The sequence below is a fragment of the Rhinopithecus roxellana genome, chromosome 16 (assembly GCF_007565055.1).
Source record: "Rhinopithecus roxellana isolate Shanxi Qingling chromosome 16, ASM756505v1, whole genome shotgun sequence".
Classification (NCBI taxonomy): domain Eukaryota; kingdom Metazoa; phylum Chordata; class Mammalia; order Primates; family Cercopithecidae; genus Rhinopithecus; species Rhinopithecus roxellana.
In genome coordinates this window covers 1,806,200-1,820,722 of record NC_044564.1, presented here as the reverse complement: position 1 = coordinate 1,820,722, position 14,523 = coordinate 1,806,200, and the positions used below count along the sequence as shown (strand labels likewise).

The 14,523-nt window shown below is 39.3% G+C and overlaps 1 protein-coding gene across 1 annotated transcript; it reads right to left on the bottom strand.

Annotated features, from left to right (window-relative positions):
- Positions 1-502: 502 nt before the first annotated feature.
- Positions 503-1,745, bottom strand: LOC104657762 (eukaryotic translation initiation factor 3 subunit F-like). Its single transcript, XM_010357622.2, has one exon. It carries the CDS (start codon positions 1,740-1,742, stop codon positions 657-659), a length of 1,086 nt encoding a protein of 361 aa, XP_010355924.2. The 5' UTR covers positions 1,743-1,745; the 3' UTR covers positions 503-656.
- Positions 1,746-14,523: the final 12,778 nt, after the last annotated feature.

Sequence of the window (14,523 nt, the reverse complement as noted above, 5' to 3'; positions counted from 1 at the left end):
TTCAATTTTAGGAGGAAGATGTGTGTGTTAGGAGGGCAAGATGACATATACTTCTGATTTTTCAGATGAGCACAACAGTTCTATTGTTCTTATGAAGAACAAATCATATATATATATTCTATATATATTCTAAATATATACTTATATTTGTTATAAATATAGATTATCTAGATATGTATATATTTGTATATATAGATATATATTGAATTATCTAGACATTTATCTCTCTAAGCTTGGAAAAATGTACATTGGAAACCATATAATTCATTAGAAAGAGAATTTGAATTTTTTAAACTTTATTTTTTATGTTATTTTGCCTTTATTTAGCAATTTTACTTCTGGAGTTCTATTCTAAAATGATAACTGGACAAAGCATGCAAACTATGTGTACGTATAAGGCTACTGATTGCAACATCATTTATGTGTATAATAGCGAACACTAGAAATAGTATCAATATTCAACCACGGACAATGGTTGAGTAAATCATGATATATATATATATTTTTTTAATTCACAAAAGGTAGGCTATGTTTATTAGAGTCACACACAGTTGACTGTCTCAGTGTGACTCAAGACCACAAAAAACCCATTTCTCCTTCACTTCTGAGTCCTGGGTTTAAGACCTATACCAGCAGGCATACTGCTTGGGGTCCATTCACAGGTTTACAAGTTTTTCATTGAGGGCAATCTGTGACTGTGTGAAGTTGGCCAGGTAGGTCACCATCAGCAGGTCATTGATGTTGCTGTTGAGCATGGTCTCGAAGTCATCGGGAACTATTTTGGGTACTTGGTTAACCAGGCTCATCAGGAAGCAGCCCACAGTATTGTCAGCTGACACCTTTCCAGACAGTACATCCTCTGCATATTGCAACACTGTGCTCAGGGCATCCTGGATGGGAGCTGATGCCCCTCCTACTTGCTGCAAGTCACTTGAGAGTCCAATCACTCTGTTGGGGCTAAAGCAGGTCTTCATGATCAGGTCAACTCCGATGCGTGCAGTGTCATAGTATGCGTATTTCACTGTCAGAGGTGTGAACATCACTCCCATGGTCCTCCCAGGGACACCCATTAAAGTACTGACATAGGCTTTGATGCTCATGCGGCCGTTCTGGAGACTTGTGTCCACAGTGAGATGGATGGGGTTGGGGGCCTCTCGGCTGTAGTACTCATGGATTAGCACAGAGTGCTCTGTGATATCATGACCTGTAGCGTACCAGCCCAGGATGAGCTCATTTGGAGAAACCTTTTTATGCAGTTCATACATGTTCTTAGCAAATTCCGTGTCAACAGCCACTTCATCTTCTGACTCATTGTGTGGCACTGAAAAGCAATTGGTGACCTCCACTGAGTGCTTGTCGACAGTTCCCAACAGGGTCCCAATAACTCGGGCAGCACCCTCATTGCGTCTCTCGTAGCTGTCCACAATGGAGGCCAAAATGACTGGGTGTAGCCTGACCACGCGGCCGCCGGGGAAGGGCCCTGGGAGAGCAGGACCAGGCAGAGCGGGCGCTGGGGTCTGCGCTGGAGCTTGCGCCGAGGCCGGGGTCTGGCCAGGAGCGACAGTTGTAGCTGCTGCTGCCGTAGGGTCTGAGGATGCGGCTGGAGCCGCAGCGGGAACCGGAGCCGCAGCCGGTGCTGGCGTTGGCGCTGGGACTGAGACTGAGGCTGATGCTGGTGCCGCCACCGGGGCTGCGGCTGGCGTGGCCGGAGGAGCACTTGCTGATAACACCGGTGTGGTCATCTTGTCCAATCATGATATTTTATTAGAATGAAATTCATAGAGTCATTAAGGATAATGTGGAAAATGTTAATTGATATAAGAAGTCACTCACAATACATTGTTCAGTGAAAAAAAAGACTATAGGTTACGATATCGTTTTTGTCTACTCAGTGTATATCCAGAGACAGAGACAAAGTCTGGAATGGATTCAACAAAACGTTTGGGGGCTAGATTAAAAACTATTTTATTTTTCTTTTTGTTATATGTATTTTCCAATTTTTCTACAATGAAAAGAAATCACATTTATAATAATTTAAAAAGTTATAAATCAGAACTGTGCCGCCTGGAGTTTAGCACAAACACGGGGCTCCAACTGGGGCTTTGCCATTGCCAAGGAAAGCGGAGAAACCAACTGTTTGGTTTCACACATGACGCTGGTGAGGCTGCAGCCAAGGGCAGCATTTGTGTATGAGTGTGACCATTGAGACCAATGCCCGGGAACCTGATCGTCACTCACGCCCACGTCCTTTCCATACTGTTCCCAGTCTGGTTAAGATGCTGCTCGAAAGATGCAGTTTTTCTCTCAGCAGAGAGAAGTCTGAATCTAATTGGGTCCTTTGCTAGCTACACCACGCATTTGCACCAATATTTATCCCATCTGTTCCGAGAGTCTGCTCCCCATTACTTACCAAAACTATCAATGGTTCCCCATTATTTACAGATTCTTTGGCCTGGCATGCAGGGGCTTGTGAGGTCTGCTCCCAGACTACCTTCCCAGCCACCTTTCCTTTCAGCTGCTTTCAGGTACTTTCTGCTCTAGCCAACTTGGACCACTTACCATTTTCTAGTGACTCATTTAGGAGGCTTTCAACCACCATGATCAGAAACCCAAACTAACTTCTACAGAAAGGAAACGTATTTTTGCATTCTCTCATGTTCCAGGGATTCCAGAGGATAGGTGGGTTACAGGGATGATTGAATCAACCGCTCAGGGATGTCAGCAAGGACCCCCACTTCTCTGTTCTGCCATTCCTGGTGTTAAATTCAACCTCAGGCCAAAAGCAATTGGCTGCAGCAGTTCCAAGCATCCCGTTCAAGCATGGAGATGCCTTGAAGAGAAAGACGTTGTCTTTCCTGTGGTCTTCTCCTGGGATAAGAAAACTTTTCCAAAAAGCCCTTCTAAAAACCTCTCCCACACAGCTCCTTGCAGAATCAGAACACATGGTATTCCCAAACTGCTCACTGATGTAGTGAATGGCATTACCTTTAGTCTATGGAAGAACACATCCCTAAACAAATCATTCAAAAGCAAGGCATGAGGCGATGAGTGCCATAGAGAGGCACTCACAGTCAGCTGTGTAAATGTGGGGCATCAGGGAAGCCTTCTTGGAGAAGGGAGCTCTCCAATTATTTTGTATTCACTACAAACACTTTACTTAACCAACCTCCTGCTATGGGACATGTAGGTTGTTTCTAATTGTTCCATAAGACAAAACATCCAAGCGGTCAAACTTTTATTTATTTTCAATCATTTGTATGGGATAAAATTCTAGAAGTAGAATATAGCTAAGACGAAGTGTATGTATATCTGTATATCTTTTTTTTTTTTTTTTTTTTTTTTTTTTTTTTTGAGACGGAGTCTCGCCCTGTCACCCAGGCTGGAGTGCAGTGGCACAGTCTTAGCTCACTGAAAGCTCCGCATCCCGGGTTCACGCCATTCTCCTGCCTCAGCCTCCCCAGCAGCTGGGGACTACAGGCGCCCGCCACCACGCCCACCTAATTTTTTGTATTTTCAGTAGAGATGGGGTTTCACCGTGTTAGCCAGGATGGCCTAGATCTCCTGACCTCGTGATCCACCTGCCTTAGCCTCCCGAAGTGCTGGGATTACAGGCATGAGCCACTGCACCCGGCCAAGTGTATGTATATTTTAGGAAACACACACACACACACGGAGACACATACATATTCATCCCTTTTTAGGTCTCAACTATGTAAAGGCATCATAGTTTATTCAGTCAATTATTGGACAAAAGGATATAGAAAATTATACTGCAGTGAGTAGCCCTGTGCATATCTCTTCTGGTATTTTTGCCACTATGTCTTTGGGATAGATTCCTAGAAGTGGGATAGCTGGGTCAAAGGGTAAATGTATATATGATTTTGATAGATATTGCCAAATTCCCTTTTGTAGTGATTATATTATGTCATTTTATATTCCCACCAGCAATGCATGACAGTGCCTGTTTCACCAATCTTGTCAGTCGTCAAACTTTTGGAATGCTATCTCAGTGTCCTATTCATTTGTGTTTCCCTTATTGTAAGTTATATTGAGCATCTTTTCATATGATCAAGAGCTATTTGCATTTCTTTTTCTATGCCAGTCTGTACATAGCTCTTGCTCATTTTTCTATAGGTTGTTGCTCTTTTTAGTCTCTGTTTTTAGAAGTTCTTTATATATTAGGATTGCCCTGTTGTCTGTGATACAAGTTGTTAATGTTTCTTTTTCTTCAGCTTGTCATTTGCCTTTCACTATTTTTTGGTGTGTTCTGCTTTGCAAAATTTAATGATTTTTAATTTTGTGTAGTCAAATCTATCAATCTTTTTCTTATGGCTTTTGAATTTTGAGTCATAGTGTAAAACCTTTCCCCATTCCTAGGTTATGGAAGGACAGATCCATACTTTAATACCAATATGGTTTCTTTTTTCCCTCCTTCCTTCCTTTCTCCCTTCCCTTCTCTCTCCCTCCTTTCCTTCCTCCCTCCCTCCCTCCCTCCCTTCCTTCCTCCCTCCCTCCCTCCCTCTCTCCCTCCCTCCCTCCCTTCCTTCCTCCCTCCCTCCCTCCCTTCACATTTAAATCTCTGATCCAATTAGAAATTATCCCAGTGCATGATGTGAGGGATGGTTCAAATTTTATCCTTTTCCATCTGGCTATCCATTTATTCCAAATCATTTTTGCACTACTGATTTGTTTCATCATACATTAAATTTTCTTATGAAACTGGTTTGATTTCTGGAGTTTCTATTCAGTTCTATTGCTTTATTTGTATGTCAATACTACACATTTAATGATAGAACCTTTAAAATATGTTTTAATATCTGCTAGGGCTAGCCCCATTCTCCACTTGTGCTTCTTTTCCAGAGATTTCCTAATTACTTTTGCTTACTTGTTTTTGAAATGAGCCATATAATCAACTTGTCAAGTTCCAGAAGAAAAAAATATATTTTTATTAAGATCACAATAAATTTGTAATTTAACTTACGGAGAATTGACATCTTTCTGAATTTGAGGCTATCTAACCAAGAACATTATTTTGTTTATAAAATTTTTTGTGTGTGTCTTTGGAGAATGTTTTCACTTTTCTCGTAAGGTTTTAGACATTTGTTAGATTTGTGTTAGGTATTGGTGTAAATAGGCCTTATCTTCCATTTTATTTTCTAACTAGTTTATGTTTGTAAACATGAGGTTGCAAATTTTCTATAAAGCATTTTATTTTTATAAAATTCCAGACATGTAGCAAATCCAAAAAATAGTGCAAGGCACGTACATATATATGCCCTTTACCCAGGTTGACTCATTGTTTACATTTTGACCCACTTGTTTTATCATTTTTTTCCTCTCTCTCTCTATATATATTTCCCTCAAACCATTTGAAAGTTAGAGATATTGTGTTCTTTTACCCCTAAATACTTCAATGTGTATTTCCTAAGCACAAGAACATTTCTTTTATAATCACAATATGGTTTTCAAGTTATTAAAATTTAACATCATAATACTACTATTTAACCTACAACTGATATTTAACTTTAATCAGTTGAACCAATAATGTTCTTTATCCTTTTTGCCTCCTCTTCCCCAGCACAGGATCTATTTCAGGATCATGCAATGTATTCGGTTGTCATGCCTCTTTACTTTCTTTATTCTGGAACAGTTCCTTGGCCTTTCTTTGCCTTTCTTGACTTTGACATTTTTGAAGAGTATGGACCAGTTATTCTGTAAAATATGCCTTGCTTTGGATTGAAATGCAGTTTATTCATGTTTAGATTCAGGAAAAGCTATTGATTTCCATATGTTGAATTTTTTAAAAATAAATGCTGTTTATTTGGTAGACATTTGCTTTCTAAAAATGGCATCCAAATCCCCCTATAAAATCAACAAAGGATTTCTTGGTTGTAACAAGATTGATGCCCCTCAATAGAGTGTAGTTTCCTCATTTTTTGGGTCTGATATTCTGAAAAAAGACTATGAGGGGGAAAGAATATATCGTGTTTTATAATGTGCTACTAAACTACATTATTATCTGTGGTAGGTTTTTTTCTAAATTCCCTTGGGTTTTCTACATATAAAATCAGACCATCTGCATATAGGGGTTGTCTTACCTCTTCCTTTCCAATTCTCATATCTCTGTTTGTTGTCAGAGATCTAGAGGGGCATCTGGATTTTGGCCTCTAGTTAATGCTTAGTTATTTTCTGATGGACTCTGACTGCTAATTTACTACTTGAGAAGGACTGAATATTTCCAGGAGAAATTTGCTTGTCCTGTAGGGTGTATATAGGCAGGCAGTGGCGGTGGTTAGTAAGATGGTGAACACTGTTCTTTTCCAAATCCCCAAGTAAAACAGAGTTCAATGGGAGAAGAGGATGATTATTTGTTAAAAAGTACGGAGATGTGTTCTGTAATTGTGGAAACATTCAGTGAGAGCGCACTGTGTGCCACAGCTTGTGCTAGGCAATAGATTGCCATTTGGGGGAAAATTCATTTAGACTCCATTTCATATCAGAGATGAATTATTCCAGATGTAGTAAATGGCCAAATATAAAAGAATTCAATCAAACACAAACATATAAGCAAAAAACATAAAATTTCTGGTGTTTAGGGGAAAGCAAGGAAGGTTACAAATGATAGTAGGAATCACAAAGAACAAAGACTAGCAGATTTTACCACATAAAAATTAAAATAGTTTTGCATAACCAAAATGGACAGGTAAAACTATCAGATAGGGTAAGAATAAAGAGTTAATATTTATTTGAAAGAAATGCACATTAGAGCCTTAATGAGGTATAGTATTTTGCTTATTAACACTAATTTGTGTGTGTGTGAAAAAGAGAGAGAGAAAGAGGGAGAAATGTTACTTATAAATTTAAAACTACATGGCTATATTGAAACCCAAAAGGAAAAGTTCAGAGGAGCAAGAATGAGAAAGAACCTTGAGTAGTCAGGAAGAGTTGAAGCCATTTGGCCAATGAAAGCTGGTACAAGGGCTGGGGTGTGAAAGCCTGCAGAGAAACAGGAGTTGAGCTTGCCTCAGGCTTGGTGGGGAGGTACCCACTGTCAGACCACATTGCTACATAGTTCAAACCAGTGGTTCTCAAAGTGTGGTCCCCGAAGCAGTGGCATCTGCATAGCCCAGAAATTTTTTACAAATGCAAATTCTTGGGTCCCATCCCAGACCTACCAAATCAGAAACTCTGGGGATGGAGTCCCACAATCTGTTTTTTATGGAGGTGATTTCACTGCATGCTAGAGTTTGAGAACTGCCAATTTAGACTTAGCTCAGAGAGGAGATTTTAATCATTAGTATTCATTTGTTCATGAGTTTATTCAACAAGTATTTATTGAGTGCCTGTTGTGTGCCAGGCATTGTTCTAGGCTCTAGGGATACAGAAGGGAGCAAGACCGATAAAGTCCTCATTGTAGTAGTATATCATAAGCTTTTAGCATCTTCTTCCAGTAGTTCCCATGTGTCTTGTATTATGTTAGTTATTAAATATCTGTCCAGTTGGTCAAGGCCCATATCTTGAGCATTCTCCTTTTCTTGTCACATGCCACCCCAGGAAATCTTGTTGCCTTTTCCCTCAAAATACCTCCAGAACTTGTCCTCTTCTTATCGCCTCCACTGCCCTGACCTTGGCCCAAGCTTCTATTACCCACAATAATTGGAGTAAGTGATGGTGGAGGTAGGAACCAGAGTAGGAGGGGAGGGGAGGGTGGCAGTGGAGATGTGCTTCAGCACAGCCACTAGAATGATCTGCTTAGAGTCCAAGTCCTATTGTGACACTCCTCTGCTAAATACCTGTGTGACTCTGTATTTCCCTCAGAATAAAGCCTGAGTTCTTCAAGCACTCAGAGTAAAGCCCAAGTCCTTCCTATCATACAAAGGTCTCCAAGACTGTGTGTGATATTCCTTCGCCTCCACCCCAACATCTCCACAGCAGCCACTGGACTCTCCCTGCCTTGATGTTTCTCTAACCCCACAGGGAGGCTCCCACCTGACAGCCTTTGCACTAGCCAATTCCTCTGTCTTTTGAACACTTTTTTCTCAAATATCCATAAGGCGGATTCACTGACCTTTAGGCCTTGACTCAGATGTGACCTTCTCAATGGCCTGGACAGTCTTATTTAAAAGTATAATCCCATGCTTATTGCTTGCAGTCCTTATTCCCTTTACCCTGTTCATTGTTGTTCCCACAGCACTGAGCTTCAAAGATGTGACACAATTTACTTACGCTTTGCACATGTCCCTCCCTTAGAAAGAAAGCTTCCTGAGGACAGAGATTTGTGTATTTTGTTCTTGGCTCTAACCCCAGTGCTGAGAACATGGTTTGGCATGTAGTAGCCTCTTCATAAACATTTGTTGAATTAATACATTCAACATGTTTGATGTTGTGTGTTGCTATTTTGTGATATTTTCTGGCAATTTATCTCAGGTTCACAGGAATCGTTTATTATGTATCAACTTGACATCTGCAACTGTTTACCTAAATTTGGGATTTATTCCCTTAGATTTTTAGAAGGTGATATTCTTCTCTTTTCCTTTTCTATAGGAATTTCTTTCCATGAGCATCTCTAATTATAGAGTATCTCTAATCTCTACTAAAAACTACAATATCCTGTTTTTTTAGAGGGGGCATGCCCTTCTATGGTTTCTCCATTGAGACTAATATTGCATTGTTTACATATGCGTTTTTCTGTGTGTGTGTGTGTGTTTGTGTGTGTGTGTGTGTGTGTATACCCATTCTGAGTCTTCAGAAATCTAAAAAGACACAAGTATAAAAAGACCAAGCCATAGCTTTCTGTGTCTTCTGAGAAGCGCTGTGGTCTGCTAGATATATCTGAGCTACTCAGGTTCCAGCTGTCTCTATCTCACTGGAAGTTTGAGCTGTTTCCCATCTCTGGAACAGGTTTCCCTCATTTGCAAAATGTGAACCAGGACAAGCTCATCCAAGGAAAGCTGTTTCCACTGCTCCAATACAGCCACAAAACCCAATTTTTGCTGCTTTGTCTATTAATGTGATAGATTAGGCTAATAATTTTCCTCTGTTGAACCAGTTTTGTGCATTTGATGGAATCACTCCTTACCAGTCTGTGGCACATCAATAGTGTTCCATGAATGTGTGTTGAAGGACAGGGAAGAAAGAAATGACGATGGAAAGATCATGAGATTTTTGAATAGAAAGAAACTGGATTAAAATCTAATTTCTCCCAGATAAGCTATGAGATTTAGAGTCTCAATGTCATCTTTCGAAAAGGGATGCTTATCTAAACTATTGATCACGACAATTAAATGAGATTGTAAATACGAAAGAGCTTTGCAAACCATAAGATGCCATAAAAACTATTATTGTTATTATTATAACCAAAAATATAAAGGCTTCCTAAATTCATTGTATCAGTATTACTAATTGAAAAGCGAACATCAGGTTTTTTCTGTTGTTTTGTTCTGTTTTGTTTTGTTTTGAGACAGGGTCTTACTCTGTTGCTCAGGCTGGAGTGCAGTGGTATGATCATAGCTCACTGCAGCCTCTATCTCCTGGGTCCAAGCAATCCTCCTGCCTCAGCCTCCCAAGTAACTGGGGCTACAGGTGCACACCACCATGCCTAGCCAACTTTTGAAAAAAAAATCTGTAGAGACAGAGTCTCTCCCATCTTCCATGTTGCCCAGGCTGGTCTCAAACTCCTAGGCTCAAGTGATCCTCAACTGGGTTTCCCAAAGTGCTCAGATTACAGGTGTGAGCCACTGCACCCAGCTTTTTCTGCTGTTTAACCTATCGTGTGTTGTTTGAAAATGTCTGGATGCCAAGAAACTCCCTAAATATCCACTGCTGAAATCTAGATAATCAATATTATCAATAAGCTTACTAATGTTATACTTCCTGATATCTCCTGTGGCCCTATCATAAGAAATGAGGGCATCTACACTTTGGCAGTTGCTGTACCCAACACATAGAAGCACTTAGTACTAGTTAACCACTGATTGACTTTTTGACATGGCTATTGGCATTTCTGGGTACTTGGGTGAGGAAGCGACAAAATTATATTGACTGTTCCTATTATTCACTGCATTTTGCTTTTCCATGCAAGTTGGCAGATGTATTTTCATTAAAGGTGGTGGTGGTGACTCTTAGGCACAATCTGTGAAAATATCTTTAAAAGATAAGCAGCTATAGTGGAAATATCTTTGAAATGAGCACCAGAGAACCTGATTTTCCTAATCCCAACTTCACCACTAGTTGAGAGAAACTGAGCAAATCTCTCAACACATTTACCTCAGTTGCTTCACTTCTAAAAGAAGAGATTTAGAAAATATGTCAGGAGCCTTCCTAGCTCTGAAAGTCTATAATTCTAGGTAATGGAATGAAATCTTAACACTTAGAAAACCCCTAAAGCCACCCGAATAATAGTTAATACAATTTAAAAGACAACACAGCAATATCACTCTAAGGCAGATTAAAGCAAAAAAGAACTCTTACTACATTTAAAAAGTAATAGTTGGAAAAAGGCACTACATGCAAAAACTAAGACCCAGCTACAACCTGAGAGCTATTAAAACCATTGGCTTTCAATACTATTAAGGGTTGAAAAGAAAACAAAAAAGCTAATTAAATTTCTGAGCTTTCTAAAGGTAAAAGAAATTCAGCATCACAGTGAACCACATTTTGAACAGCGCACAGACATTAGAATCAATCTAGTGCCAACCCATGTAATGCAGGCAGTACAGGCTACTGGCGGTATCGATGCCTGCCCTTGGAATCCCACGTGACATTTCAAAAAACACTGGGCACTGGGAGGTAAGTGCATCTGGGAAGCTGAGTGCTGCTTGGCAGAAGTCCCCAGGCTGAGTGCCTTGGGCAGAAATTGCCCGGTTTAGCAGGAGCCCAAAGCTTACACAAACTCCTGCTGGTCACTGGTCAGAGGGGAGGAATATCAGACACAGTTGACCCCAACATAATGTCTCCTCTCCTGGGTGATCAGAAGGGGACATGCTGACCACTCCACATACCTGTTTGGTTTGGAACTCACAGCTGCTCATTTCCTGGCAGTTGTTAAAAGCCTGGAGCAAATATGTCTGAGAAGAGCTTAGGCAATGTGTAAGAATGCTTGATCTAAGCCCTTTGACAGCCTGGAGAGATGCTGAGAATGTCTCACACAGCTCGTTAGCATGGAATCTGCAGGCTTTCCGTTTTGCATCTAGGTTTACAAAATGGTTACCTATGAATAAGAAGCAGGAAAACAAAGTGAGGCAAGCTGACGAAACAATTTGAGTCAACACCCTGATTTATCTTGAGGAACTATTCTCCCTTCCACCCCAATAGTGCTTCCTACCTCCTAGTTACCTTTTATTTGGATGTAGATTGGACTATGTATTGGGTAGAGACATAAATCTCAAGGATATAGCAATCATTCATTTGTTTAACAAATATTTATTGAGCATCTTCTACGTGCCAGGCAGTAGCCTAGGCCTTGGTGAACTTTATGATACAGGTTTCTGGAACACCCGTTATTATTAAACACCCTCATTAAATTATGCTTGTTCTAGTGTGAATATCTGTAACAGACACAACACGCAACACTTCAAATGAATTCACAATGCGTTTGTACTTTGCTGCGAACATGTCCAGTGTAGATTAGAGAAACTTCCTTTGAATATTACAATTTAAAATTTGAACTCAGTATTTGTTGTCCAAACCGCATGATTCCAACATTAAGAGAAATCAAGATGTTCTTATGGGACTTTCTAACAGATGTTGAAGGGAGATTTGACATAGTAAGTGGGGGAACACATATGGATATTTGCTTAGAGTGTTCAGAAAAAGTATCCTTGATAAGTGATGCTTAAACTGAGCTTGAAGTAGAAATGGAATTGGCCAAGAAATGGCGTGAAGGAGAGAGCCTTCCAGGGAGAGGGAACAAGAAGCACAAGGGCACAGCTTTCAGAGGGAGAGCAACAGAACAAGTGTCACATGAAGCAGAAGAGTGAAGGAGAAAAAGGGGAGATGTGGGTGGAAAGCAGACGATGGAGGCAGCAGAATGAAGGGGTAATATCAGATTTTTATTTTTAAAAGACTACATTGAACTTCTGGTAAAAAGTCTGTTTACTATAGTCTCCAGTGTGTAACCTATTAAAATAATCCAAGGAACATAAAGCAGAAAAGAAAAATGCATCTAGAAGAAATATAGCTAGAGCTACAAGTATCAATCAGACTAGGGAGAATATCTGCCAAATTGATGAATTTGGAATCAATTTGAAGAAGAATGCTGAGAGATGATACATAACCCTCCAGATTTCAGGCATGGTCCAGATTTCTCTGAAAGTAAATGAGGTGGGTCTCAGTTGTGAGTTAGTATTTTCTGTGAGACAGATCTACTTCCTGTGTGGGTGATCTGCTTATCTGAAATGGGCAAACAATGAAAATTAGAAAAAAGACTATCTCTGAATATATTCAGAAATAATCACCGAGGACAGACATTGCCAGCATTTTAGATCATTCCTTTGCCCCAGCCATGCAGACCACTCTTGAGCAAACAGCAGCCTCTGGTAGAATGACCCCATTCTCAAGGGAGGAGTAAATTTAGAAGACCCACTATGGTACCTAAGCATAGAGAATATGAAAAGAAAAAGAATGAAGGAAGTTAAAAAGTGAAAACCAGATGAGGAATTTATAGCTGACATGGAATTATTCCAAGCTATGAAGAAAAATTACTGTAGAATAAAGAAAATTCCAGATAAGTATTTATTAAGGCTAGACATGGTGGCTCACACTTGTAATTCCAGCACTTTGGGAGAATGAGGTGGAAAGATTACGTGAGGCCAGAAGTGTGAGACAAGACTGAGCAACATGCAAGATCTCATCTCTACAAAAATAAAATAAAAAATTAGCCAGGCATGGTGGTGTACACCTGTAGCCCCAGCTATTTAGGAGGCTGCAGTGAGAGGATGGCTTAAGCCCAGGAGTTCGAGGTTGCAGTGAGCTATGATTGTGCCACTGCACTCCAGCCTGCATGACAGAGAGAGACTCTGTCTCTCTAAAAAATAAAAATAAAAATACTTGTTCCACCCTTTAAGAAGTTAAAAGAACATGGCCCCTTAAAAAAAAAAAAAAAAAACAACAGAGAGATAAAGACTCAAGGAAGAGATTCTAAAATGGCCAAAGGAGAAAAAGTGAGCTGGCAATGTTCAGGAAAGAAACTGAAAACTACAATAAAACCACTATAGAAAAATAAGTCACTTTAGAAGTTGCAATAATGAGATTCAAGAGCTCAAGGAGAAGCTTGAGTAAATTAAAGAAGCTGTAAAGACGTTTATAAATTGTTAGAAAGAAAAATGATGGTCATGGAAGATAAAGGCCAGCCAACATAAGCATAGCGATATTTCTGGAAAAGAACAAACACATAAGACATAAATGCATTGAAGGATATCATAGAAGAAAACTTTCCTATAATAAAGCAAAAGCTGAACCTGCAGGTTAAGAGAACTCAATCCAGAAAGGAAAAAAAAAAGATAGAACCAAATAACCCTTAGATATATGTTGAGTTCCTAAGCTTCAAGTATCTTGTAAAATTGTAGTATCTGCAATTTTTATTCCATATAAAGAATTCTGTGTAAGAACCTCAAGCTTGTCTCTGATTTCTGCCTTGTAACATTTAATCTCAGAAGACAATGGGACACTGTATGCAAAATTCTTATAGGAAGTTTTACCTAAACATTTTGTATTCATTAAATTATAACTTATGTACGAAAATAAAGGCAGACATTCTTTAAAAAAATCCAGGAACTATAGCAGCTATGAGCCCTTCTTAAAAATAATCTACTTGCTAACAAAATCTAATTGATAGTCTCAGGAAAATGACCACAGTCAATGGTATTGATTTTTTCTCTATATGACCCTGTGCTCATTTATTTAATAATAATAATAGGAATAATGGTAGTAGTAATAGTAATAACAACTACCATTTATTTGATACTTTCTAAATGCTAGGGACTTTCTAATTTACTTATTTTCTTAATCAACCCTTATAGCACCCCATAGAGTAGTATTCCTAATCACCCCATTTTACAGCTGAAAACAGTTTCAAAGCTAGTATGCAACCAACTCACGTGTTGATTTCTTCATTTTCTGGCCTCCACTTATGTCTGTTTTATCACTTTAATCTGTATCTTTTTGCTATGCATTCTGAGATTGCCTCAGGCTTATCCTCCACATTACAGATCTAATTTTCTGCAAAATTAGTGCTGTCCTTTACTGCTTCTGCCAATTATCAAATTATTCTGTGGCATTAACTTTACATATATCCTTTCATTAACTACCTTATTATATATTAACAATTGTCTTACCATCTCATCTTTCCTTCCTTGTTTCTTAGAAGATTTGCTCTTATTTCATCAAGGGTATAAGGCAGATGCTCTCCAAAATGTACTTCTATGGCTGGAGAAAAATGTGTGTTTTAGGAACAAGCTTTTTCTATCTCTGAGTGTTACATTTATCCTCTAAGTTGTAGGAGATATTTTATAGCCCTTCTGTGGA